Below are 27330 nucleotides of genomic sequence, written 5' to 3'. Positions count from 1 at the left end.
TAAATGCTTTTGTTAAATATTGGTTCATTTACCATTATTATAAATGCAAAGTGAAATATATTGAATTGAAAGTGAAATAAATCAGTTAATTGAGGACAATATTTTTTTTACAAAAAGGCTCGCTTAATAAAGGACCAAAGGGAGCACACATTAGTTGATCATTTTGAGCGAAGATTTCTCAAGATTACTTACCAACCAAAAGCATTGAGCCTTTGAGAAGCTAAATGAACCATAAGTTGTTGAATTCCTGTCTGCTTGATCATCATGCCATTGAATGATCTTATAAGTAGATTTTATTCGAAAGAATATGCCTTTCAATGCCAGCGATTCAGCTTTCACAGTTGAGAGTACTAAGTATATATTGCTCACTAAGAATTTCTCCCACTAAAATAATTATCTATAACATGGTAAGTTTCAAAAAAACCCATACTATCCACATTTTCATCCACTTTTCCAAATCCAAAATATCCACAATGAAAGAAGGAAATATCAGAAAATGCTTCCACTCCTAAGAGCAACAAATTTTTTGAAAAATCTTAAGAAGCATTCTTTGGTTTGTATATTTTGGCTGCAACTATGAACACTAACATATTCAATAAGCTAAGTCCAGATAAAAGCAGAAAATAATAATCAAGATGTCCCTTGTTCAAGTTATCTGGAATCCATCCAAGCCTTCCTCCTTTTGTTGTGAAGTAAGTTACTATAGTAAGAATGAAAGAGCTCAAGTAATTCCCCAATGAGAAATTAAGAAGCGGCAATGCACCACATATAGTCCGCATAGCATCTGGTGATTCTTCGTAGAAGAACTCAAGCTGCCCAACAAATGTGAATATTTCTGCTGCTCCTAATATTAAATACTGAGGGATTTGCCATAACACACTAAGGGGTACACCCACAGGTTTATCAACAAGGTCAAGCTCTCTTGCAAGCTGCAGACGCTTAATCTCCACAGCAGCAGCTGCTAACATGCAAAGCCCAGAAATAAAAAGGCCAATTCCTATTCTTTGAAACACAGAAATGCCCCTTTTCTTGCCTGTAAATTTCTTTACAATAGGAACAAGTATCTTGTCGTAGACGGGGACCCACATAACAACACTTGCCACCTCAAAGGTTGAGAGGGAAGCTGGGGATAATTTGAAGGAACCGATACTTGTATTCATCATAGTTCCTTGCTCCACAAACAATGTCGACATCTGAGCGTAGACAGAAGAAAAAATGATGCCAGTAGCCCAAATTGGAAACATACGAATCAAGATTTTCAATTCCTCCACCTGTGTCACGGTGCAAAGCCTCCATGGATTAGAATAGTCGCCACTTCTTTTCTCTGAATCAGACACTACAGCCGCTCTATCAAAATACCTTTATTTAAAAACACAAAAAAAAAAAGAGGTTTAGAAGGTCGTGAAGAGGAAGCCCTGTAGTAATCAGTCATTGGAATTAAAATATATGCTTCCTTCCTCATCAAATAATTATAAGTAATGTAAACTTAAAGACAAAGTGGAGTGAAAAGCGCATAAGTATTAGTATCCATGTAGGTCTCAACAAATATAATCCATACATAAATTAGGGTTCAATTATATCATGAAAAGAAGGCAACTGGCAAGTGCCCTGCAATCCATTGTGTTCCAAACACCACACACAAACATACGTATGTATATATTGTTTGACTACCTTTATCCTATCTTTCTAGCCCTATTTTGGTGTTCCAAACAGGTCCTAAAACTCCTATAACATTTTGCAGGGTTCTGATCTCACATTTTCTCATAAACAAACAATTCCACATTTGATATCAGACAAAGTCACATCAACAACAATAGTAGTTAGAAATCCAACATATACAAGATAGTCCTTGGTCTATTTTGGAACGATGGATAAGTCCAATAACACTAAGGCAGAAAAGAAAGCTCAGAGTAAAAACATTACCTGAGATCATCATGATGCTTCAGTTTGCGACTTTTTTCAACTCCAGATTTCTTGTCAGGCGTCTCATACAGGAGACTACTATCCTCAGGAAGAACAAGATTCTGCTTCCGGACAGATGCTAACACAACCTGACACAATCTTGTAATAGGGCTACCCTTTGGTTTCTGAAACCTGTAGAGAGGGGTACCTAAAAAGAAACTTCCAACGGATAATCCCATAAATAAAGCAGGAATTCCAAATCCAAGGCCCCATCCTGCATTATCTTGAACCCACACAATGAGGCTGCATGATGCAATGGCACCTAGGTAGATAGAAAAGTAATACCAATTGAAGTAGGAAGCCTTCTTGGCACTTTCCTTGGAATCAGTATCATCAAACTGATCTGCCCCAAAAGATAGCACACACGCTTTTACACCACCAGTCCCTAGCGCAATTACATAGAGACCCAAGTAGAACACAAAATATTGCATAGGAGCCGCCGGAGGACAAACTGAACCCAAACACTCAGCTGGCTTCATCGGTGGAACAGATACGGAAAGAGTCAAAATACTCATTCCCTGCATGAAACAACCATATCAGTATCACATATTAAAACGTGTAAAGAAGACTATTATTGACCAGGAGAAGAAATGTATGTATCTTAGGTGCATTACAACAAAGTAAATCATGGAGAAAACAGCAATTGTCCAGTATCGTCCCAAATAACCATCGGCCAGAATAGCTGCAATGAGAGGTGTAAGATAACAAGTTCCTTGCCAGATGCTGACATTTCTCGCAGCAGACGCGTTACTTTCGTGTAGTTTTGTGGTAAGATAGGTAACAAGGTTTGTTGCAATACCAAAGAAAGCCAAACGTTCGCAACATTCATTGCCTGTAATTTACATACATAAACGCGATAGTATGACACTATGTTAAAAGAGTCCCAAATTTGATGAGAGATTGCCTGAACAACTGTTTATAATTGTGGACACTCTTCATCACCTTAGAAGCCGGTTGTGTGGGGCCCAGCCACAAATTCTAAGATACGAAACGAAAATGAATATGAATAATCTAAAACATAAGGGCAGTATAAAGAATAAATAAAAGATACCTAGAATAAATGGACAAGCTCTCCAATTGCCAGTGTTGGCCTTAAGAGCAGGCCTTTGTTTATGGTCAACTGAACCATCTCCTGTGTATTCTTCTTGTTCGTTCGTTTCATCCTTGAGAATTTTAAATAAATAAATAAATCATAAAGCAAAATACATGATTACTAGGTAATTAAGAGAAGAAATGAAAAAAGAATTAGGAACCTGAAGAAGAGGTTGTTCGTGATCGTGAACGGAACCCATGATTATGATGTGAGTAGTAATAGTTTCAATTAAGCGATGTTTGTTTATGGATGTAGAATAAAGAATTATTTCATTTTCTATTTATTCTTTCAATGCGTACGAAGATTATATTGGTATCATGATGATGCGGGCCCCAGTTATGTTATGTTATATGAACAACAAAAGCTAAGCCGGGGACTCGCGTCGGTCTCACACCGGCTCGTGGGTCTTTTTCAGTTGAGGTTTTTTATCATTTGTGGTTAGATTAGACTCAAAGGCTGGTTTACGTGGCTCACAATAACTTATTTTCTTTTTTAAAGGAATAACAAATCATTTTTGTTTTCTCATATTTGCAGCCCTACATATCATTGCCGACATAATCATAACTTAAACGTGAACGTTAAACGCTGTCTTTTGATCGTTTAGTTAAACAATTGTTTAAAAGTTATAACTTATATTTCTATTTATTGATGTTTAACTATTGTTTTTGGAGAATTGGTCAAGATTCTATTTTAAAAATTTATTTTAATGACTAAATTGATCGGCGTGAAAATTATGAAATTAATGACTCTTCCTTCAATAATTTATTACTCTCAAGATAAACTTTAATTTATTCCTTTTAACTTCACTTCATACCCCTTTTTAATTCAAACACTTTGTCACTTTCCTTTCTCATGTACTTCCAACCTTATCATCTAAAAATATATATTTATTTAATAGTAGTTCAAAGTTATTGTAGTTTTTCTTATTAAGATATTATAGATACTTAGTAGTAATTGATCTCTATCAAAGATTACAAAATATATTATATTAATTCATAAAATTTAACTTATAATATGAAAAATGTTTTCAACATTCTCTAACATTAAATCTTCAATTTGGTGAAATCAATATGGATTTTATCATTTTATATATGATTCATTCTCAAATGTGGACCAGCATTAATATCATTTAATGAAAGAGTTAGTGTAAGATAATGTTAAAAGGAGAATATAGCGTTCCTTTATTTTATCACGGTCAGATGTTACTCGTCAAACAAAAAAATCACTAACTCAAAGGGTAAGGCAAGCGAAGCAAATATGCAATCGCTTAAGCCTTTAAATATTTATTTTATAATCAACCTTTGCTTTAAAAATTCCTTAAAAAAAATTTGTAAACATAGCACTATTTTAATCTAACGCCTGAAAAAAAAAAAATTGTTTTGTTTTAGTCCTTTTAAACATAAGATTTTTTTGTCAAAAAATAACATACAACTTTTTGTTTTTAATCATTGCTATTTTATTTTAATCCTCGTAGAATATATATATATATATACTCATCTCGTTTGATACACTTTTATTTTAGTATTTGAATTTATTTTTATGCTATTTGTATTAAAAATCAAGGGTAATTTTAAAAAGAGAAAAAATCAGTTCAAAAGAGTCAAATATTTTCTTTATACAGGTATAGATAGATATAATGTGATTAACGTAAACAAATATTCAAGAACAAACTTCTATATCAATTTGTAAAAGTTACTTTTCCAATGTATTAAGTTCATATACTAGTTGCTCACACCACATTGGATGCACTACATTTGGCACAACTTTTTATAGTATTGACTATTGACGATGTTACCATTTGTCGTGTGAATTTTGCTAATAATATTTTCTGTACGAGAGAAGTAACAAATAATGTATAGAGGGATCATAAACTGCCATCACGAGATGGGGCAGGGACTGTTTTGATTCTTTGAACAAGGCTTAACACAAATTTTCCTATACAAGTGAATGAAAATTACGTAATTGCATATTCATTATATCACATACAGAACAATGATGACAATGACATAAAGAAACATGAAAACGAGGTTCCACTGCTAACAAATGCCTCAAGAAGCCTTCTTTTTCTTGTATCTTTTGGCAACAACTGTGTACATCAACATATTTAAGAAGCTAAGTCCAGCTAAAAGCCAGAAAAAGTAATCGAGATGACCTCCGTTCAAATTATCCGGAATCCATCCAGGATTTCCCCCTCGTGTAGAGAAGTAAGTTACAACAGTGAGAATGAAAGAACTCAAGTAATTTCCCAGTGAAGTAGTCAGAAGTGACAAAGCACTGCATAAACTTCGCATGGCATCTGGAGATTGGTCATAGAAGAACTCAAGCTGCCCCACGAATGTGAATACTTCTGCTGCTCCCAATAAGAAATACTGAGGGATTTGCCAAAGTATAGTAAGGGGTACAGGGACAGGTTCATCAACAAGCCCAAGCTCGTTCGCAATCTGCAGACGTTTAATCTCCAAAACAGCAGCTGCTGACATGCACAGGATTGAAATAAAAAGGCCAATTCCCATTCTTTGCAACTCCGAAAAGCCCCTTTCTTTGCCAGTAAATTTCCTTGCAATTGGAACTATAAACCTGTCATAGACAGGGACCCAGAAAATAACACTAATTACATCAAAAGTTGAGAGGGAAGCTGGTGGAATTTTGAAAGAACCAATACTAGTGTTCATCATAGTTCCTTGTTCCACAAACAATGTTGACATCTGGGCATAGACAGCAGAAAAAATAATGCCAGTAGCCCAAACTGGAAACATGCGGATCAAGATTTTCAATTCCTCCACCTGTGTCACGGTGCAAAGTCTCCAAAGGTTAGAATAGTCGCCACTTTTCCTCTCAGCATCAGAGACTACAGCTGCTCTGTCAAGACACCTTCATTAAAACAAAGGAAAGTAGAAAGCCCTGTTAATGAGTGTGTGAAATCTTCTGAAGCAAGTAAGCATGCTTAAGCCTTTATTGATAACAGAACAAATTATTATTAGGACACAAGCTAAATATTAGAAATTTTTTACCAGAGGATTTCTCAACCTATTAAAGACTTTCAAAGAGAAAATTGTTTACATGCAGTCTATCCTGCAGAACTGTCCGTGACAATAACATTCTTTCAAAACAGAAAAAGAGAAGCAAGAAAACAATGAATCAGCCAACTCAAAAGAGAAAACCTGACAACAGTCTAGTAATTAAAGATAGCAAGTCCATCCCATGATGATATCTATATTAGAGAAGTAAATAAAGCTTGTAAAGTAAATTCTCACAATCCAGATAGGTAGATTATGTGCAAAGTTGCACGATAAAGGAAAAATCTAAAATGTTCAACATAAATGTCTAATCGTGATCGTTTAGGCACCAAAATTAGGGGACACAATAACTTGATATAGGGAACAAGTGATCAGTCTTCAGGATAAAAAAATATGCTTTCATATAAAATGCAAATACAGCAACACACTGGCAAATACAAGTGCAAAGAAGAATTTTTTTTCCAATAAATCATAGATCTCAAAAGCAATGCAATTCATACAGAATGTGTGAATGAAAGAAATATCATAGATCTAGTAACATTTATACCATCCAAAGGTTATTATCCCATCCAGGGTTCCCCGTGAAATTTTGAAACAGTAAGTTTCTGGTATTAGCCAAAAAAAATCAAAGATGGTGATAGTTTAATCAGTGAAAACCTTGTGTCAAAAAACTAGAGAAATACCCACACCTATTGAAATATTGCTAAAGATGTGTAAAACCAAATTGCACGTTCTCTCTAAATAGTACTCCAACTTTGATGATTGTGACAGATCTAGAGTTTAACGAGGGGATATCAGCCTATGGGGAACAATAATGGCGAGTGTCCTTTAGAAGAAAAAGAGACGCCAGAAGGGTTATAAAAGGGTATGATTGCTCAATAGTGTGTAATACCGATATCATCTGATGAGAGTGCATGGTCAGATAGTGTTCAGCCATCTGTTATGAACTTCAAACACTAGAGTAAGTTAGATGATACTAGGTATCCTATCCTATCAGTCCATGTCAGGTGGGACAGACAAGGCTTTTTAAAGACCAACTGGACCGTTGCATATACAACTTCCAATTTTTTAACATTAGAGTAGGGCTTACATTTGAAATTACATTACTCTAAATCAATAAACAACGAATTTGGTGGGAAGGCGTGCAACACTTAAACAGGAATATTAGGAATAAGTTATTTTTCATAGAACATACTCCCTTTGTTTTTTGCAAGTGTGACCAAGGTTGAGAACATTACAACATTAAATTTAAAGTAAGGGAATAATCACCTTAGTTCATCACTATGCTCTAGTTTCCGACTTCCTTCAATTGCAGAGCTCTTGTCTTCCGTTTCATACAAGAGACTACTATCCTCAGGGACATCCAGATTCCGCTTCCGAAAAGATGCTGCCACAACCTGGCACATTCTTGTAAGAGGGCTTCCCCCTGGTTTTTGAAACCTATAGAGGGGTGTGCCTAAAAAGAAACTTCCGATGGCTAATCCCATAAATAAAGCAGGAATGCCAAATCCAAGACCCCAGCCTGCATTTTCTTGAATCCACACAATAAAACTGCTTGATACAAGGGCTCCTATGTTGATAGAAAAGTAAAACCAGTTGAAAAATGATCCCTTCTTAACCCTTTCCCGGGGATCAGTATCATCAAACTGATCTGCCCCAAAAGAGGACACACATGGTTTAATGCCACCAGTCCCAAGCGCAATCAGGTAGAGACCAATGAAAAATACAGCATATTGTGCAGGAGTAGCTGGAGGGCATGCAGCACCCAAACACTCAGCAGGCTTCAATGCTGGAATAGATGCAGAAAGAGTCAATGTACCCATTCCCTGCATGAGACAACAATTTTACATATTAAAACATGTAAAGACGTTTGAATATAAAGCATGTAGATGAAAATGATGCACAGAAAAACAAAATGATGAGAATACAATTATACCATCAAGCAGATACAGACACCTACTGTTCCTAATATTAATCCTATAACTTTTCAAATGTGGGAATGAATTTGAGTATTATAGTCGGTGATCGAAAAGGAATAAGTTTGGATCATAGTACACTCAAAACTGATCTTTGGATTCTCCCATTTCCATTTTTCTTCAGCACCGTAATATTTGTTTCATATAACTATAAAATGTATAAAAGGATTTAACTTCCCCATATAAAGAAGATTTAGAAATGGTTTGATGACATCCTATTACCATCACAAATTACATTATGTAGGATACTATATAATGCATAGCCAGCAGAATATCATACGAGAAATGTGTGTAGAGAATTTTATAAATAGGAGAATAAAAATATCTTGGTTTATAATTACAATGAAGTAAATCATGGAGAAAATGGCAATTGTCCAGTATCGTCCCCAGTAAGAATCTGCTAGAACTGCTCCAATGAGAGGTGCAAGGTAACAAGTGCCTTGCCAAGTGGTGACGTGTCTTGCCGCAGAGACATTTCCTTCATGTAGCTTGCGAGTAAGATATGTAACAAGATTTGTTGCAATGCCGTAGTATGCCAAACGTTCACAGCACTCATTGCCTGTGTTTCATATCACATATGAGTTCAATTTTAGAAAATAAATAAATATTTGTTACATAAGTGAAATGAAAAGGCTTACCTAGGATAAATGGACAAGCTTTCCAGTTGCCAGTATTCTGCTTAAGCACGGGTCTCCCTTTAAAGTCAACGGAGCCATCTCCTGTGTAAAGCTTACTCTCTTCATCCTTCAGATAAAAAATAACCAATAGTTCATCGGTACAGAAGAGTAAAAAAAAAAAAAACAGACTGTAGAAAACTATTTTGCTATTTCACAATTTGAAATTCAAATGTTATTTGACATGTAATTATCAAGGGCATATGAAAAGGGAAAACAGTATAGACAAATCGAGCCAATCATATGAGTGATTTGAACAACAAAACACTGTAGTTGATACTTCATTAATTTCTATATCTGGCTATGAGTGATATTCTTTCCACGAAATCGAGCCAATCGTAGGCCCCAAGATACAAGATACATGACTGAAAACAGCTCATACAAGAGAAATGAATGGAATTATGAGTGAGTAAAGTGACTATGATTAGTTTAAGTTACAACTGCAATAACCTAATAATAATTGTATGGAAATCAAGTTGATTGGACAAATTTAGAAAGTATAGTATTGCCATGTGGCGAGATGTGTGATTGAATCCTGTGGAAACCAATCCACATAAGCAGCAGTGAGTCCATGAATTGGCACGAACCCCAGCAACACTATCTCAGAAAGAACAAACACAAGACAAGACAGTGTTTTAAATTGCATTTCGCTGAAAACAACTGTCCATTCAAGTGCTATATCCGCTAGTTGACAACACTTTGTAATAAATGACGCATCCGGAAACAATAATGATTTGTTCAAATTTTACATGGCTCAACAGTTTGACCTATTCATTGTCCACACTATATTAGGATGTTAACTTTGAATAGACCCTGTCTGTTACATTAAAACACCATTTGTGTGTTTTATTAATTAATGATTGTTATGTTATGTTATGTTATGATCAACAGTTGAATAAGGTGTGTTTTATTTAAACAATTGAAGCTTCCAGTTATATAAGTTAATTTTATTAATTGAACAATGGAATCCTAATCGTAATAATACTGAGCGAATAGTTAATGTTCTGATAAAATAACGAATGAATAGAAAGAAAAAAAGAGAATTGAACCTGAACAAGAGCTTCTTCCAAACTACGCGATGAATCTTCCTCTACCGATCCCATTTTCTCCCTCTCAGGCTCAGCTTCTAAATTGAGGGAGGGAGATTGCAATTTAATTATTTATTTATGGTATGGTTATGGATGGAATTGGATAATGAAAATAAAAATCTTGGAATGCTCAATTTTGGGTCACAACAACTAGTACGCCGCAATTCATCCTTAGTTTGTTGTTGTTTTACATTACATAAGCATAAGCAACAAAACCAACGACAATGTTGCGTGTAGAGAGAGATAGATAGATAGAGATGCAAGCAAGTTGAATAAATAATGGAATCCGGTCTAGAAACATGGCCAACGAAGCAAACCCATCCTCTTCACTTCTTCTTGATTTTTTTTTTACCTATAAAACTGCACGCCATCTCAACCGTACACTATATTCCTTTTACGACACCCATTGGATCTACTACTAACACAACAAATTTTCCTTCTCTTTTTCTTTTAAGGATAATTTTCCATCTCTTGTATTCCCCGGATAATATTTTTATTTTTATTTAATTTAATCATTCATGGGTATAATTTCTCAGATATATCCCATATAAATTCACCTTAAAGATGAATAAATGGGATATTCGTGGTTCGAACCCCGACCCCCGCACATATTGTGCATTATCGCTTACTAAATGAGCTAAGTTCATGGGAGCTTTTTCTCTCTTTTTCTAACAAAATTATATTTCAATTATTCATACTCTCTTTTTTTTTTTTTTTTGTGGTGGCCGGTTTCGAACTCGGCCTTGCATATAGGGGTTGGAACCGTCTGATAGAGGTCTACAATCTAGTCTTTTTAAAGTCTAGCTTGTTTAATAAAAAGTTCGGGTTCAAGCTTTTTATAAAGTTTATTTAATTAAATAGGTCATATTAAGGCTTACAAAAAAACATATTAAGTCTGTCAGGCCGACCTATTAAGTTTTTTATATATAATATATCTTCCATTTTATTGATATTGTTGAAGTTTTTTTCCTTCATAAACTCAAGCCTTCATATGATTTGGTAATTTAGTAGCGTAAGATTTTGTTATCTAATAGGAGACTTATTCGTGTGCTTTAGGCCTTCATAAGTTTCGGCCTATTTAGGAGTAGGCTTATAGTTATAGGTGTGTTTTTTTTTTTGAAAGATTATAGTTATAGGTGTTGATATCTCTTAGTGTAAAATATGATTTTAAATAGGCTTCTAGGCTTCATCGGATTTTTAAAAATGCCAGGTCAAAACTTGAAAATAAGTCTATGACGGATAATAGGTCAGGCTCAAACCTATACTTTTTGAAGTATGTCAGGCTTAGGCCTTACAAAGTTCGGCCCAACCTAACCCATTTCCATTCCTACTTGCATATAATATGTGTTTGTCCCTACCAACTGAGTTAAACTCACGAAGAAAATTATTCATACTCTTTTCAATAAAACTAAAAAATTTCCCTAAAACTAAAAATTTATTTTTGTTATGTACAAGCTTAAACTTAATTATATTTTCCTAAAATAACGATTTCATGTGTTGATCTATTGAAGAATTTAAATTCTATAAATAATGTCAGTGATAAAAAAATTGGTGATGACTATGGTCACAAGGAGAAGATAGAGATATCATTTGAATTATTATTAAAATTCTAAATTCTTTAAATTTTAAATTGATCTTAATATAAAGAAAGCGGTGATTTTGAGTCAAAATTGATCTTAATAATTGAATTCTCACTTCTTGCAATAGAATTCGATCATAAGTCATGTGAAGAAAAAAACAAATCGACCATAAGATCATCCATAATAGGGGGTAGAATTCACCTGGGATGTCGAAGTCATGTGCATATGATATAACAATGCATTGTCCCAGCTAATTGAGGTATACTCATACTTATTAGTGTTTTTTTCTTGTCAAGGTTTATTAGTATTTTTTTTCGAAATCATAATGTCGAGTCTCGAACTGAGTTTCACGAGGTTGAAGTATTAATATTATTAGTTAATAGTTAATAATATTAAAAAAATTATAAGTTCCCTAAAAAAAAATTAAAAAATTATAAATCTTCTTATATATTAAAGTTAACAAGTAAGCCCTAATTTTAACCTAAACCCTATTGCATAATTTTACTGTTTTAACCCAAATGTTCACACCTAATCTCCTATTTTCATGCACAATCCTATTGCTTTCACCTAATCTTCTTATCTTCTTATATATTAAAGGTAACCCGTAAGCCCTAATTTTAACCTAAATCATATTGCATAATTTTACCGTTTTAACCCTAATGCTCACACCTAATCTTATATTTTCATGAACAACCCTAATGCTCACAACTAATCTCATATTTTCATGAGCCCTAATTTTAACCTAAACCCTGTTGCATAATTTTACCGTTTTAACCCTAATGCTCACACCTAATCTTATATTTTCATGAACAACCCTAATGCTCACACCTAATCTCACATTTTCATGAGCCCTAATTTTAACCTAAACCCTGTTGCATAATTTTACCGTTTTAACCCTAATGCTCACACCTAATCTTCTATTTTCATGAACAACGCTAATGCTCACACCTAATCTCCTATTTTCATGAACAAAGCAAATCGGCATCGCTTTATTTCCCCTATTTCTTCAAAACAAATCGCCCTATTTCTTCAACAAAACAAATCGCCCTATTGGAATAAAAGGGTTTTGAAAGATTATAGCAACATTTTTTTTTGTTAACATTACACTTTTCATCCAAATTAGAACTGAACTCTCTTTGTTAAATATTTAACACAAAATGCACCTGAATTTTGCAATCTATATAAACAGGTGGAAGAAACATTTCAACAAACAGTTAAAGGGTATCATTTACGGTAAAGGCCAAATATTCGATAAAAGGAAAATTATTTAAATAAAACATTTTACATGTTGAGGTTAAGAATGAACTATTTTTAGGTACATAATATAACATTAACATATAATTTTTACAAAAGAATGAAGTAACATTTTTTCAAAAAAAAAAAAGAAAAATATGAAGTAACATACCAATAATATAATATTGACATATAATTTTAACAAAAGAATGAAGTAACACACGATTGATAAAAATTAATATTTTTTTGGTGAATAAGCATGGTGTCTGAGGTTCGAATTCCAACATCTGCATATATTTGGGACCACATATTTCATTCTATTTGATATGCATTGAGATTTGTTTTTTTCTATTATATCTACAATGTATATGACCCGTGCGGCAGCACGGGTGGAAAGTCTAGTGAGAATAAACTATTGTCTCCACTATAAAGCCTTGCTCATCAAATCGCACATAAACACAACACAAAACAAAACCCTAGCCTCTCAAAAGCTTCCTCCATCGACGTTCATCATACTTAACACAAGATTGCTGAACGACAAAAGTGTTCACTGAAACAATCGGCGGCCAGACATGAATTTTTGTTAATATTTATTTTCTTTTTTTATCTGTGCAACGATATAATGCTGTCAAGGTTAATAAGATATGTTGGTGCCACCTCTGTTTCTGTTTCTGTTTCTTCCTTTGTTATTCCTCCTCGTCCTTTTGTTTCATACCTTCGTTCCTTCTCCTCAATGACAACATCCTCTTATATTCATCCTGGAATTGTTGAAGCATGCAAGCGTCGTGTTTCCGCTTCTGAATTTGTTGAAGCATGCAAATCTGGCGTTTCTGCTTCTACTGTTTTCGATATGTTGCTCTCTATTGATAGCTCAGATTTTTCTCTGTTCCATAAAATCATCAACACGGGTCATCGTCCTAGTACTTCCATTTTGAATGATCTCTTTAGCACTTTACGTTACAGAGGCCAGATTCGTAAAGCAGTTGTGTTTTACAATTACATCATATTAAAGGGCTTTCAGTTGAACCGTGACAGTTATTATATATCCTAATCATTGGTTTATGTAAGATAGGAGATACTCAATTAGCCATACCCTTGTTGAGACAGTTGCCACATGATTTTGACATTTACACTGTCACTGACTTGCATAACTCAGTCATACACAGAATGTGCAGTGATAAACTTGTAAACCAAGCCTATGCTTTATGTTATGAAATGTTTGTTAGGAACATTATGCCTGATATTGTCCCATATCGGCATCTAATCTATGTCCATTGCATCACTGGTCAATTTAAACAAGCAATTGCCTTGTTTAAAGAATTGGAGCCATCTGAAGACATGAATCCACGTACCCCTCTTCCTAGTTTAGTTACCAAATTGAAGCCATCCAAATACATTGAACCAATTACTTATGGTGTTCCTACTTTAGTTACAGAACAAGAGGTGAAATCTGCTAAAAGAGCAGTAGCTGTGCTGATTAAACGCAGTGTCAAACCTAATCTTGCTAGTTGTCAGTCTGTGATTGGTGGACTGTTCAAAGGTGGAAGAGTTAAGATTGCAAGAAAGGTGGAACGGGTGAGCTTGGCACTTTCTGCACCTTTTCCTGGTCAATAATTACCGAGGTACGTAGGTGGTTAATTGTAGTTATAATTATAATTATTTAGAGTGGCCTTGTTTGACGTTAGCATTCCTCGTAATTATGCTATAAGAAAAGGAAATAAGAATGCTGCAGAAGAAGGAAGGAACTCCTTCTCCCTGAATGTAGATTACCATGCTCTCTTTTCTAGTTTTCTAATTTATGCACTATGCTTCTGCTTTCGGCTGCACTTCTACAGGTTACCTTTCAAGTGTGCGGACTATTATAATGTTTAATTAATGTATTCCAAATTCATCATGTCTTTGTTTGGCTAATATATGTCCTTCAAGCGGCAGATAGATGCATGTGTTTCTTGTTTTATATACGCACTTCTATTGGTTAGCTTCCAAGTGTGTGAACAACATTAATTTTAATAAGTGTATTCCAAATTCATCACGTCTTTGTTTGGCTAATATATGTTCTTCAAGCAGATAATGGCTTATGTTTCTTGTTTTATATATGCTCTTCGATTATGTGTCTTGCCTTGTGACATTTTCTTTCGGCCAATTATAGCATTTTAGTTTGCAATTGAACAATCTTACTCTTTTTGGTAGAGATCGAGGATTCACCATTTGTGTGACAGTTTTCTTCGATAGGGATTGGACAAATCTTACTCTTAGGTGGAAGATTAAGTTGATAAGCCACTTGTCCTATGATCTTATTGATTTGGTAATAGACCATACAATCTAAGATTGAGTTTCTCATTCATCTTTTTGGCTAATGACTTCAGTCCGTATGACTTAAACTTCATGTATATCCAATCGCCTACATCATATGTATTACACCGTTGTTGGCATAAAATCTCATTTGATTTTGTGCCTTAACCAGATTAGATTTAATGTCATTCAGCATCGAGTCCCTTTCTTGACTCATTCTATTGACGTATTACACTATTGATTTGATGGAACAATAGTTCCTTTAAGCATTTGAGATGGATCCCAGCTATAGAGGGCTCTGATATTGCTTTTCACCGCAGATGCTCAAATATGGTTCCAGTTTCTAATATATCTTTCCCGAGACTGTTTTTCTTGTATGTATGCTAGCTGTCACTAACATTTGTTTCATACCTTTTTATTTCCTAAACCTGTTGAATAGCGGTTCCGATAATATAAGTTTGCTGCAGTATTACAAACCTAGAGATTGCCTTGAATTAGTTTAGTTCCTACCAGCTACTTGAGACTGTCTCATATTGTTTTCACTATAGAAGCTTGTGAATCATTTCTAATTCTGTTTTATTGGGACTGGCTTTCTTTTATGTATGCTAGTTGTCATTCCAACACTGCTGTAATTTTATTTATTAAATAAACTTATTCACTTTTACATTTATCCTGTTTCTGAATGATGTATTGGACCACTTATTTGAAACTGAGATTAAATTTAAGTTTCTGTCACAAGTTACTAGCTAGACAGGAAACTAAATAACATTGTTATGCAGATAGCTTTGTATGGACAATAGATACACTCACTGTTATCAACATTTCTTGATTATTTGACTCCAAATTTGCTCAGTAATTTGATGCATCTATTCACACTTTAGAACAACCAAATTGTCCTAAAACAATGAGTTTTATGGTGAAACCTGATCATAACAGAAAAAGATACATAAACATGTGATTTTAAGGCATCATATTTTCTTTAATAACTCAAAATAGATTTTGAATGCATAACATTATTTTGCATATATTTCTATCCTAAAATATTCCAGTAGTTTTATAAGGGAGGTCCCAGCAATGGTTATAAAAATATGCATATCCACAAATTTGCAAAATGCTAGAATATATTTATCATGAACCTGTGTATTATTATATCCATTCATATATACTAATAATTCAATATTTACAAAAAAAATTGTTCACAGGTCAGACATGTGATCTCAATTCCCTTTATGTTCTGTACTTATTATAGAAATTCGGTGTACAAGAAAAAACTTATAAGGGTATATGCAACATCAGTATATTAGGGTGAGGCCTACATTACCCCCTCATGATTTGGGTGTAATTTACCGTTCATTCCAATTTCTTTATATACTTGTTTTATCACTTTCTTCTTCTTTCTTTTTGTGATTGCTATCGATTGTTACGGTTATTCCAAAGTCATCTTCTTCATTCCAATTGCATCTTTGATTCTAGGTACGTGTTAATTCGATCAATGTCTTTTCTGTTTGATTTGAGAATCGCATCCCTTCATTGACATCCGTTTGTTTTCTGTTGTTCTAGAACCGTTGTGTTTCCAAGTATCGTGAGAATTGCCGGCGTCCGTTTGATTCCAGGTATCGTGAGAATCATAGTTGTTTCCAGAACCGTATCAGTTTGTTTTCTCTCCTTCGTAATTGTGAGTCCTCTCTCTCTCTCTCTCACCCTAAGGATTACTTATTTTTTATAGTCTATCTGACTTAGGTAGGTTATAATTTTAAAATGTCTACATATAGTGAAGCAACATAACCTCTTGATGTATATAGTGATACATATGAGGTGGAATTTAATAGCGTTAATGATGTTGACACCGATAATGATACTGAAGATATAGAAGTCAATAACGGCAACGATGTTCGTACTGATAGAGATGCAGACAGTGACGGTGTGGAATTCAACCATGGTAATTGTGTTTGCAGTGAGAAAGAGAACTCCGATGGTTACAAATGCATCAATGATGTGATAGATGATGATGTAAGGGATATGGAATTCAACACGGAGGAAGAAGCTACACAGAATGAAGTGAAACATGATTCTAATGAGAACATTATTATGCGTCAATTAGTATACAATAAAGAGGGTGTTAATGATGGAAAAAATAAGAAGAATGACAACCAATCTAGGACAACCATTCAAAATAATTGTTGTGCAAAACGTCGAGTAGTCTACAACTTTGTTTGTAAGAATTGGAGAGTTTCTGTTTTCAAACCCTCTCACAACCATGAATTAGCTCATGCACGTTTTATTCATTTGATTCCTAATTACCGTAAATTGAGGGAAGTTGAATAACAAGTTGCTAGTGGTCTGCATTCATAAGGTGTCACAACATGTCATATCTTGGGTTTTTTGATGGGTCAAAAGGGTGGCCATGAAGGACATGGGTTTATCAAAAAGGACTTGCAAAATTTCAAGGATCATCAAGCAAGGGTGAAAATAAAAGATGAAAATACTTTTGCTACTTTGAGTTACTTCTGGGGTAAAGCTGATACTAATACATCATTCTTCTCGGAGTATACATTTACAAATGATGGACGCCAAGAAAATATTTTTTTGGGCAGATTCTACTTGTAGGTTTGACTATGAGTATTTTGGCAATGTTTATGCATTTGACTCCACCTATAGAAAGAACAGGTATGGAAAATCCCTTGTCATTTTTAGTGGATATAACCACCATGGAGAAACAACAATTTTTGCTTGTGCTTTAATTTGTGATGAAATAATAGAGACATACAAGTGGGTTTTAAATTTGTTTTCAAAGGCCGTGTATGACAAACATCCAAAAACGGTGATTATTGATGGCGATAAGTCAATGAGAGAATTCATCAATGACTTAAACTCTTCCAAAAAAGATTGAATTCTTCACATGTAGAACAACATTTCAATGCAAATGCCAGGCGCAAAGGTGATGCCTTGTATTTGGAAACACAACTCTGATATATTCTTTCATTGATTTATCCCCATCAGTAATCACCGTTTTTGGATGTTTGTCATACATGGTCTTTGAAAACAAATTCAAAACCTACTTGTATGTCTCTATTGGTTCATCACAAATCAAAGCACAAGTAAAAATGGTTGTTTCTCCATGGTGGTTATATCCACCAATACATGTTCTTTCTATGGGTGGTGTCAAATGCAACAACATCGTCAAAAATGCATAGTCAAACCTACTAGTAGAATCTGCCAAAAAAATATTTTCTAGGTGTCCATCATTTATAAATGTAAACTTTAAAAGGAATGATGTATTAGTATCAGCCTAACCCTGGAAGAAACTCAAAGTAGAAAAAGTATCCCCATATTTTATTTTAACCCTTGCTTGATGATCCGTGAAATTATACAAGTCCTTTTTGATAAACCTAAGCCCTTCATGGCCATCCTTTTCACCCATAAAAAAACCCAAGATATGACATGTTCTGACACCATGTGAATGCATATCACTAGCAAATTGTTTATCAGCTTCACTCAATTTACGGTAATTAGGAATCAAATGAACAAAACGTGCAGGAGCTAATTCATGGTTGTGAGAGGGTTTGAAACAGGGTTTGAAATCGCACAACAATTAGTTCGAATGGTTGTCCTAGATCGGTTGCCATTCTTCTTCTTCTTTTTTTTTTCCATCATTAACACCCTCTTTATTGCATACTAGTTGACGCATAATAATGTTCTCATTAGAATCATGTTTCACTTCATTCTTTCTTACAACAAACCTGTGACATCTCGCAAACGTTACATAAAACTCTGTAGCTTCTTCCTCTGTGTTGAATTTCATATCCCTTACATCATCATCATCTGTCACATCACTGATGCTTTTGTAACCATCAGAGTTCTCTTTCCCTTGCTCACTCCAAACACCATTACCATGGTTGAATTCCACACCGTCTACATCTCTATCAGTACGAACATCGTTGCAGCTGTTAACTTTTATATCTTCACTATCACTGTCAACATCATTTAACACTATTAAATTCCACCTCATATGTATCACTATATACATCATTTAACGACATTGCTTGACTATATGTAGACATTTTAAAAATATAACCTACAAAAAAACATTATAGTGAAGATTAGTTAATCATTATGAAAAATACTACAAGTCATATAGGGTGATGACGAGGGAAGGACTGACATTTGATTTTGGTGTGGCAAAACTTTCAAAGAAAGTATATATATTAACAAAGTAAAATCTTGACAAATCACTACAACAAAATGGTATGGTTGCAGTGAGTCCATTTTACCTTTTAAGTTACATGATCGATTTCCAACAACACACTTTTTTATATTAAAATTAAGAAAATAAAAAAAAAATTAAAAAAATGCAGCTTGACAAGAGTTGACATCAATGCCACATTTACCGCTGGGTTAAGAAAGGAAACATGATATATCAATGACATATATTATATATAATTAATTGTTTAAGTCAAGTATATGAAAAAAAAAAAGTTGGATAGTAATCTTGTGTGACATTAGCCACACCATGCCTTACGGTGGATCCGTCCCTGGTAATAACTTAGAGTCAATTAGACTATAAAAAATAATTAATCCTTACATATATCTAATCATAGCATAAAACAATGTTGTTATTATGGTGGTTATACGGAGAGATAAATGCCAAATTATATTTGAACTATATATTGTTATTATGACTATAGCACACACAATTCCATATTCTCCATAATCTTTCAACCCAAATGTGTCACATATATTTTTACTTTTTAACCATGACGAACTACCATTTGGATCAACCATGTTGTGTTTGACAAAACTATAGTGCAGTTCTTAAGCTGAACAACACAAACTTGATTACCTGAATCAAAAGTGGAAATAAGCATATGAAATAATGAGTAATGAAAACTTTTTTTAGAAATGAAGAAATTGAAACCTAAGAGAGAATATTATATACTAAAAAACAGAAACAAATAAATTGAAAATTAAAGTTCAAAAGAAAAAAAGTTTTGACTAGGACCAACTCAATCAAAATTGAAAACAAGAAAAAGTAAAGAAAATTGATAAAAAAAAAAAAAAAAAGTAGAGAAAATCAGTGATTAAATAAAAGCATAGAATTCCAACATGAAGTTGTACAACAGAAGAGTGTGGTTAGTGAAGGACAAAAAGTTTTGTTTTTGTCCTGTCATTTGTCTCCAGTTTATCTTATCCTATAAACAGTTTTACAAACAGTTTTACAAATCAAATATTGTGTAACTAAAGTTTTCTTGTCATATCCTTCATTTTCACCATATTAAACGCACCATTTTCGTTATTTTTATTTTATGTTACCATGCAAATATAAGAAAACCACTTGATTTTTCCAATACCAGGTGTAAAAAAATCTTTCAATCTAATAAATGGAAAATTGATTAAAATAAACTAAATATATCGACAACCAAAAGAAATGGCCCTACTTAATTTTTTTGGGGACTTTTCTTTTTGCACATTTTTATTGAACTCTTAAGAACCATGTTATGAACACCATTTCATACTCTAAGGTTGTGGCGTGTGAATTGATTGACCTTTTCAAAGTCCTTTTGTTGAACTCATAAAGAAATTATCTAAGCTTACTATAATCTGGTTGACTTAGGCAATTGATCAACGCAAAGATTATACATATACTTGCTTCATTGCTATTTATTTTTGTTGAATAGACATTGCATAACTATTCTTACAGTATTAACCATAATTTATTTTTGAGTGAATCATCAACTTCGTCCCTGAATTTTCATAGCTCGGCCAAATTCATCCCTCAACTATGCGAAATATCAATTTAATCCCTGAATTTGTTAAATGTCAATCAAGTTAGTCCTTCTGTTCAAACGGAGCGTTAACGGAGCTGACGTGGCCGTTAACCTCTCACATGTCAGACGCCACATAAACATGGACTAATTTGGCCGATAATAACAAACATTTTGAAGGACTAAACTGATTGATTTGCAGAAAATATTTTGGCTTTCTTCCCAAACAGCTCTTTTCTTCCCCAACGACCATTTCTTCCCCAATTGTATAAAATTGGAACCCTGATTACACAAGCAATCTACACTACAAAATCACCAAAATTTCCTCCAGTAATAAGTGGTCCGGTTCTTCCCCAATTCAAAAAACTTCAAACCCTAACTTTTTGCATTGAATTTGAATGTCAAAATCCTCAAAATTTCTTGAAGCAAAACTATTGAAATTGGATCTGAAATGATGGGGGGTGGGAATATGGGAAAAAAAACAGTTATGAAAGTCGAGCTTCATCTTCAAGCTCCAAGTTTAATGGTGATGTGAGAGTGCTTGAATGTTGGTGTCCTAGAATATGTGTCATTAGAAAATCAATACTATAAAAATCCCATGAAGGCCATTCTATGCTTGCCCTCTTCAAAGGTTATTTTAACTATTAAACATGTGATGTCATCTTAGTTTGAACAACACATGACTGATTTTGAAAAGAGGTTGAAGATGATTGAGAAATGTAACCTTTCTATAATAATATCTCCATCAAATTAGTCCCTGAATTATCTCTCTATATATCAAATAGATCTATTTGTTATTTTAAAAACCATTAAATAAGTCCCTTAATTGTTTAATCAGATATCAAATTGATCCATAAAGTATATGTGTACAAAATAAACTAAAAAAATCAGAACAAACAAATTGAAACTGAAACGGACAAAAAAAGGGTGGATACGAACATAACTAGAGGAAAGGTGTTACCTTTAACCACAGCCGAACACAGAAACTTCAAAAACGTGAGAATCGTCGGAGATGATGATGATTTTGGAGAGGTGAGAATGGAGAAAGTTTTAGGGGTCAAGGATGTTTTTGATGTTTCTGAGTGAAATGTGAGGAAGGAGGTATGGGTAATACAGGGGCAAAATTGGAATAACAAAAAATTTGAAAAGTGAAAACTGAAATTTTTCCACTTTCATCAAATTAATCCTTGAACACGTGGCTTCCTTTTTGCCACATGTACAAGACAGCACAACATGTTGGGCGACAAATCAGCATGGCTAACGGAGCACTTGGACAGAGGGACCTTTTTGATGGACGTCTGACAAATTCAGGGACTAAGTTGATATTTCGCATAATTGAGAGATGGTTTTAGCCGACCCGTAAAAATTTAAGGACGAATTTAATGATTCACTCTTTATTTTTTTGACTCAATTATTAAACCATAGTAAAGCGCACGAAATATGTATTTTTATATTGTTCCTCTAAAAAAAATTATATCGAAGTCATTTAGAAATGAGATGTTAGAAGAATTTACTACCTGACAACATGGACTGGTATTCCTTTCAAAAAAAAAAAAACATGGACTGGTATTAAATCCTTATTAGGACTTGGTCCATATTCAAGATCAGAAGTTTTCTTTACATAGCATCATCTTACAAATACTAAAGTTTAGTGCATATGTCAGTACCATTTAGTAACCAAAGAACAAGTTATATATATTATTTTTTTTGGACAGAATTAGCCATGGTTTTTACGTGTACGAATACGATCCTCTAATTGACTTGTGGGCAAATCATCCAAACTAATGAAAATATAGCTTGAAATGATTCTTTCTCTATAAAATTTTTTTTTTTTGCAAAGAATTTTATTTCGTTTTTTTTTAACAATATTTCGGTATAAGATGTGCACAACAACCTCTAGCAACATCGTACAACAAAGAAAACACAATGGCTACCACAGTAACATTAGAATACATATGACACCATATCAAAGCTACCCCACTACAATAGTCAAAAACCAACAAGAGCCCCCTGTACTGCAAGAAATAGAATTTATCACCAACAATACCATACCAAAAAAAAAAAAAAAAGATTAAACTCTTTTTAAATTAACTTTCAAGATGTTTATATACATGTAAAAAAGTTTTATATTGTTGATAAATTACAATAATTATATTTATGAATATGGTTTGAGCTAAAGGTAAATGAGTTGGAAGTCCTGCATTCAAATTCAAACAAGAAGTAAAAATTTAATCTAACAAATAACTTTTTTTTAGGAGAACTAACTACTAACATTCGTCATTAAAAAAATGTATAAATAGTTATGATTAAATTAAGTATTTTTAAATATCTTTTTAAATATAGGTTATTATTATTTTTGGGTTTTATTGATGTGTGTATATTAAACCCAAAATATGGACTTTTCTTTATTGACTTTTTATTTATTATCATCATGGAATATATATGTACACACTCAATGTTAAACATGCACACACACGACACATCATTAATTTTTTTTTAAAGAACATGACACATCATACATGTTCCCCCTCTCCCCTGCCCAATATTTTTCTATTTGACATGTTCTCAAATGATCGGTCTACATATAGTAGAATTTGACATATAGAGTCAAGTCAAAGATGTAGCAAATTAAATATGGCCATCAAATGAGATCAATCCCACCGTACTTTATTAGTCTTTGGCCAATAGAATTTTTATTCTACCATGTATTCTCTTTAACAAAATTCAAGTATTTGACATATATTTTGCTCAAAGTGCCAAAATTTGAAGAAAAAAAATAATATTGTGTTACTGTACATGTAAAAATTGGAGCGGGCGCCTTACCCACTGTCAAAATAAAACTAAAGAACTTTCTTACATTCTTTTTATTTTCTAGAAAATTCAAATAATAAAAAAAATATATGAAGTTTGAATAAAATTTCTTTTCAAAGCCAGGAACGATAGTACGATACTTCTTTCTTACCTAGCATCACCGTGTATAAATACCACAACGTTGGTCTCCAACCCTCTTCATTCTTCATCAAATCAAACATACACAAAAGGCCAAAAGAAAATAAGCACCTTATACATAACACATTTTTCTATCTTTGCATATAATTAATTAATTCCTAACATATTATTATACACTTCATCATGGTTTTTCCAAAGCCAGCTTCTGAGTCTGACCTTATTCTTCACTCTAACTTTATCTCTCGTTATGCTAAGGACTCTATTCCTAGGTAATATATAAATTACTTCATTTGTTTGAGTTAAAAATAATTTTAGTCTTTATTTAAGTGCAACTTTTTATATTTATTCTCTATATAAATTTTGGTGGGGAAGTAATGAACGAAGAGTTTTGGTGTTGTTGCAGGTTTAGCATGCCAGAGAACTCAATGCCAAAGGAAGTTGCATACCAGAACATACACGATGAGTTGCAGTTGGATGCTAATCCAAAGCTTAATTTGGCTTCTTTTGTTACCACATCCATGGAGGAAGAATGCAACAAGCTTATTATGGAATCTATCAACAAGAACTATGTTGATATGGATGAGTATCCAGCAACCACTGATCTTCATGTACTTCATCTCTTTTCCATTCTTCTAGTTACTATATATTGGACTGAATTGTTTTTCATTGACTCTAATGAAATTCTTAAATAAATTTCCTATTGTAATATGAAAGTGATCAATCATATCTCATTTATGTTTTGTTTGACTGGTTTGAAAACAGAATCGATGTGTGAACATGATAGCGCGTTTGTTCAATGCTGAGATAGGAGAAAATGAGAGTGCAGTTGGTGCAGGAACAGTTGGATCATCAGAGGCCATAATGCTGGCAGGACTTGCATTCAAAAAGAAGTGGCAGAACAAACGCAAGGCTGAGGGTAAACCTTATGATAAGCCTAACATGGTCACTGGTGCCAATGTGCAGGTATTCACTTTCATACATATATGATAATCAATTTAGCATTAAAAGGATTCCTAATAGGAATTTCCTATATTAATGTCAGTGGATTGAACTACTTGTATAAAATTACTGACATGAGTTTTGTATACTTATATATAGGTATGTTGGGAGAAATTTGCTAGGTACTTTGAGGTGGAATTAAGAGAAGTAAAGGTGAGAGAAGACTACTATGTGATGGACCCTGCCAAGGCTGTTGAGATGGTAGATGAGAACACAATTTGTGTGGCTGCAATCTTAGGTTCAACTTATAATGGAGAATTTGAAGATGTCAAACTCTTGAATGATCTCTTGTTAGAAAAAAACAAGCAAACTGGGTAAGAATTACATAAGTCGCTAAATATCAGTCTCTTCATCTATTCAAATATCAATATATTGATTTGCTACACTTACCAATTTGTAGATGGGATACACCTATTCATGTTGATGCTGCAAGTGGTGGATTTATAGCTCCTTTCCTATATCCAGAGCTAGAGTGGGATTTCAGACTCCCATTAGTGAAGAGCATAAATGTTAGTGGTCACAAATATGGCCTTGTTTATGCTGGAATTGGCTGGGTTATATGGAGGACCAAAGAAGACTTGCCTGAAGACCTTGTCTTCCATATTAATTACCTTGGCGCGGACCAACCCACATTCACCCTAAATTTTTCAAAAGGTGAATAAAAAACATGTCTCTTGATCTTTGGTTACTTATTTATCACAGAGCCTAAAATTGATCTTCCTTTCATTTGCAGGTTCTAGTCAGATAATTGCTCAATATTATCAGCTAATTCGCCTTGGTCAAGAGGTGAGACTTTGGAATCTATTTTATTTTGATTTACAACTTTTCACATTCTCTTATTAATTGCTAAACTGTGTATGCATATGCTCTTATTTGATTCACTAGGGTTACCGGAGTATAATGGAGGACTGCAGAGAAAACGCAATGGTGTTGAAGGAACACTTGGAAGAAACTGGATACTTTAACATACTCTCAAAAGACAACGGTGTTCCTATGGTAGCATTTTCTCTCAAGGACAGTAGCCAGCAGTACGATGAATTCAAGATATCAAAGATGTTGCGGCGCCATGGTTGGGTTGTACCGGCATATCCGATGCCACCTGGTGCTCACCACATCAAAGTGCTCCGTGCGGTCATCAGAGCTGACTTTTCGCGCACACTTGTTGAACACCTTGCGCTTGACATAAAAAATGTGTTGCATGAGCTTCATAAAATTCCCCTAGACATTAACGATGAGAAGTTCTTGGTTGACACTGCATTGGGTGAACACAGAGAAATCATTGCTCAAGAATCCAACAAGCGTCAGAAAATCATGGCTGTCTAGATAGATATTGTGGGTTGTCTAGTTCTCTTTGGCAACTAAATAAAGAGCCTTAATTAACTAGTTTTTCATCTAACTCCAACAACAGTCAAACCTTTAACTATATTTGCTTCATTTTTTCAGATCAGTAACCTTATTTAATTATTGTTGTGTTTGTAGATTTTTTTTGTAACAAGTTTGATGAAATTTTGATAGAAAAATTTGTATTTGTATTTGTATTTATTTGTCTTCTTGTGCCAGACAATTTGTAATGTAGTCAAAAGTGCCAAAGAACTGCATAAACTCCGCATAGCATCTGGAGATTGGTCTTAGAGTTTCAGAAGCTATGAATCGAGTCGTTTTGGGTCATATTGTCGGGTTCGGAAACAATCAAAGTTCCTTTATCTATGTCATTCTCTGCCATCATTTTGTTGTTAATGGTTGCAACTAATTTTGATTAACACATGGAAGTATTTTTAATCAAATTCACACCACTAGATTGTAACGGCAAAGATAATTTTTAATTTTCAATTGTATTAACCGTTTCTTTATAAGTATACCCCTAAACATCTTACATATATTTTACAATATCACAAATTTTCTTCAATGTTTTAAAAATTGAACCGATGAATGACCCAATCACATGTTCATTGAACTGAGATGATTTGTATGTGAAAAAAAGAAAATCCAAAGTAGTTTGATATTTTCATAACGAGGATAAATTATTCGCTCTACTGGATCATACATTAATTTATCTTCCACTCTGAAGGAGTGGAAGAAACGAAACATCACCGGAATCATACCCTTCATTTTCAGGCATCAAATTGAATTGCCGTTAAGCAATGTCTTACTGTTCTTTGCCTGTAGATAGTAGTTTCTTCTTATCAGAACTACATTTATCGATTTTCTTCTCTGCAGAATGAGGATAGAACTCTCAAGCTTGGACCTTACCCCCGGGATTAATCACCTTTTATAATCTGACCTATCCACTAGATCTAGGTTGGCATGTTTTGGGACTTGGCTATGATCCTGCTCTGAACCTAACGGAGATAGACAACGCTGCCGTCGTTCACTACAACGGAAACTACAAGCCATGGCTAAATCTTGCTGTTTCCAAGTACAAATCGTACTGGTCCAAATATGTAATGTTTGACAATCCACATCTTCAAGTTTGCAACCTCAAGTGAATAGAGAATTTTGTGCACATATTTCCTCCACTAGCATATTGTACCATCTTGAGAATGGTAGCGCATGTAGTATAGGGTGTATGATTGCAATTTACATCACATGGTCCACTGTGGATAAAGCCTTTTAAGCAAGTCTTTTATTCTTTTAAAATTAAAAAATTAGCCCGTTACTATTTCTCTAATTATTCCATTATGCTCCTGTAATTATCTATCTTAAAC

At 33.8% G+C, this 27330-nt stretch overlaps 3 protein-coding genes across 3 annotated transcripts; 1 reads left to right on the top strand and 2 right to left on the bottom strand.

Moving 5' to 3' along the window:
* Positions 1–58: 58 nt before the first annotated feature.
* On the bottom strand, positions 59–3376 carry LOC120577362 (protein NRT1/ PTR FAMILY 8.3). Its single transcript, XM_039828604.1, has 5 exons — positions 3216–3376; positions 3014–3125; positions 2577–2794; positions 1924–2480; positions 59–1359 (listed from the first exon to the last, which is right to left on the bottom strand). Exons 1-5 carry the CDS (start codon positions 3252–3254, stop codon positions 537–539), a joined length of 1749 nt encoding a protein of 582 aa, XP_039684538.1. The 5' UTR covers positions 3255–3376; the 3' UTR covers positions 59–536.
* A 1521-nt stretch (positions 3377–4897) lies between these two features.
* LOC120577365 (protein NRT1/ PTR FAMILY 8.3) lies at positions 4898–10090 on the bottom strand. Its single transcript, XM_039828609.1, has 5 exons — positions 9772–10090; positions 8687–8792; positions 8390–8607; positions 7342–7898; positions 4898–5926 (listed from the first exon to the last, which is right to left on the bottom strand). Exons 1-5 carry the CDS (start codon positions 9823–9825, stop codon positions 5104–5106), a joined length of 1758 nt encoding a protein of 585 aa, XP_039684543.1. The 5' UTR covers positions 9826–10090; the 3' UTR covers positions 4898–5103.
* Positions 10091–23694: 13604 nt separating this feature from the next.
* Positions 23695–26385, top strand: LOC120577330 (glutamate decarboxylase 4). Its single transcript, XM_039828508.1, has 7 exons — positions 23695–23895; positions 24030–24234; positions 24389–24589; positions 24725–24939; positions 25026–25279; positions 25359–25411; positions 25511–26385. Exons 1-7 carry the CDS (start codon positions 23810–23812, stop codon positions 25946–25948), a joined length of 1452 nt encoding a protein of 483 aa, XP_039684442.1. The 5' UTR covers positions 23695–23809; the 3' UTR covers positions 25949–26385.
* Positions 26386–27330: the final 945 nt, after the last annotated feature.

The sequence above is a fragment of the Medicago truncatula genome, chromosome 8, assembly GCF_003473485.1.
Source record: "Medicago truncatula cultivar Jemalong A17 chromosome 8, MtrunA17r5.0-ANR, whole genome shotgun sequence".
In the NCBI taxonomy this organism is placed as follows: domain Eukaryota; kingdom Viridiplantae; phylum Streptophyta; class Magnoliopsida; order Fabales; family Fabaceae; genus Medicago; species Medicago truncatula.
The sequence above is the reverse complement of the archived record's forward strand: the minus strand, read 5'-3'. Positions and strand labels throughout refer to the sequence as shown.

What these genes read in the sequence shown, in the direction of transcription:
- LOC120577365 (XM_039828609.1), bottom strand. Translation starts at nt 9,825, where the DNA reads ATGGGATCGGTAGAGGAAGATTCATCGCGTAGTTTGGAAGAAGCTCTT. An exon ending in TGGAAGAAGCTCTTGTTCAG is followed by an intron (nt 8,793 to 9,771) that starts GTTCAATTCTCT and finishes TTTTATCTGAAG; the next exon opens with GATGAAGAGAGTAAGCTTTA. An exon ending in AGCTTGTCCATTTATCCTAG is followed by an intron (nt 8,608 to 8,686) that starts GTAAGCCTTTTC and finishes TATGAAACACAG; the next exon opens with GCAATGAGTGCTGTGAACGT.
- LOC120577330 (XM_039828508.1), top strand. Translation starts at nt 23,810, where the DNA reads ATGGTTTTTCCAAAGCCAGCTTCTGAGTCTGACCTTATTCTTCACTCT. An exon ending in CAGCAACCACTGATCTTCAT is followed by an intron (nt 24,235 to 24,388) that starts GTACTTCATCTC and finishes GTTTGAAAACAG; the next exon opens with AATCGATGTGTGAACATGAT. An exon ending in GAAAAAAACAAGCAAACTGG is followed by an intron (nt 24,940 to 25,025) that starts GTAAGAATTACA and finishes ACCAATTTGTAG; the next exon opens with ATGGGATACACCTATTCATG.
- LOC120577362 (XM_039828604.1), bottom strand. Translation starts at nt 3,254, where the DNA reads ATGGGTTCCGTTCACGATCACGAACAACCTCTTCTTCAG. An exon ending in ACGAACAACCTCTTCTTCAG is followed by an intron (nt 3,126 to 3,215) that starts GTTCCTAATTCT and finishes AAAATTCTCAAG; the next exon opens with GATGAAACGAACGAACAAGA. An exon ending in AGCTTGTCCATTTATTCTAG is followed by an intron (nt 2,795 to 3,013) that starts GTATCTTTTATT and finishes TGTAAATTACAG; the next exon opens with GCAATGAATGTTGCGAACGT.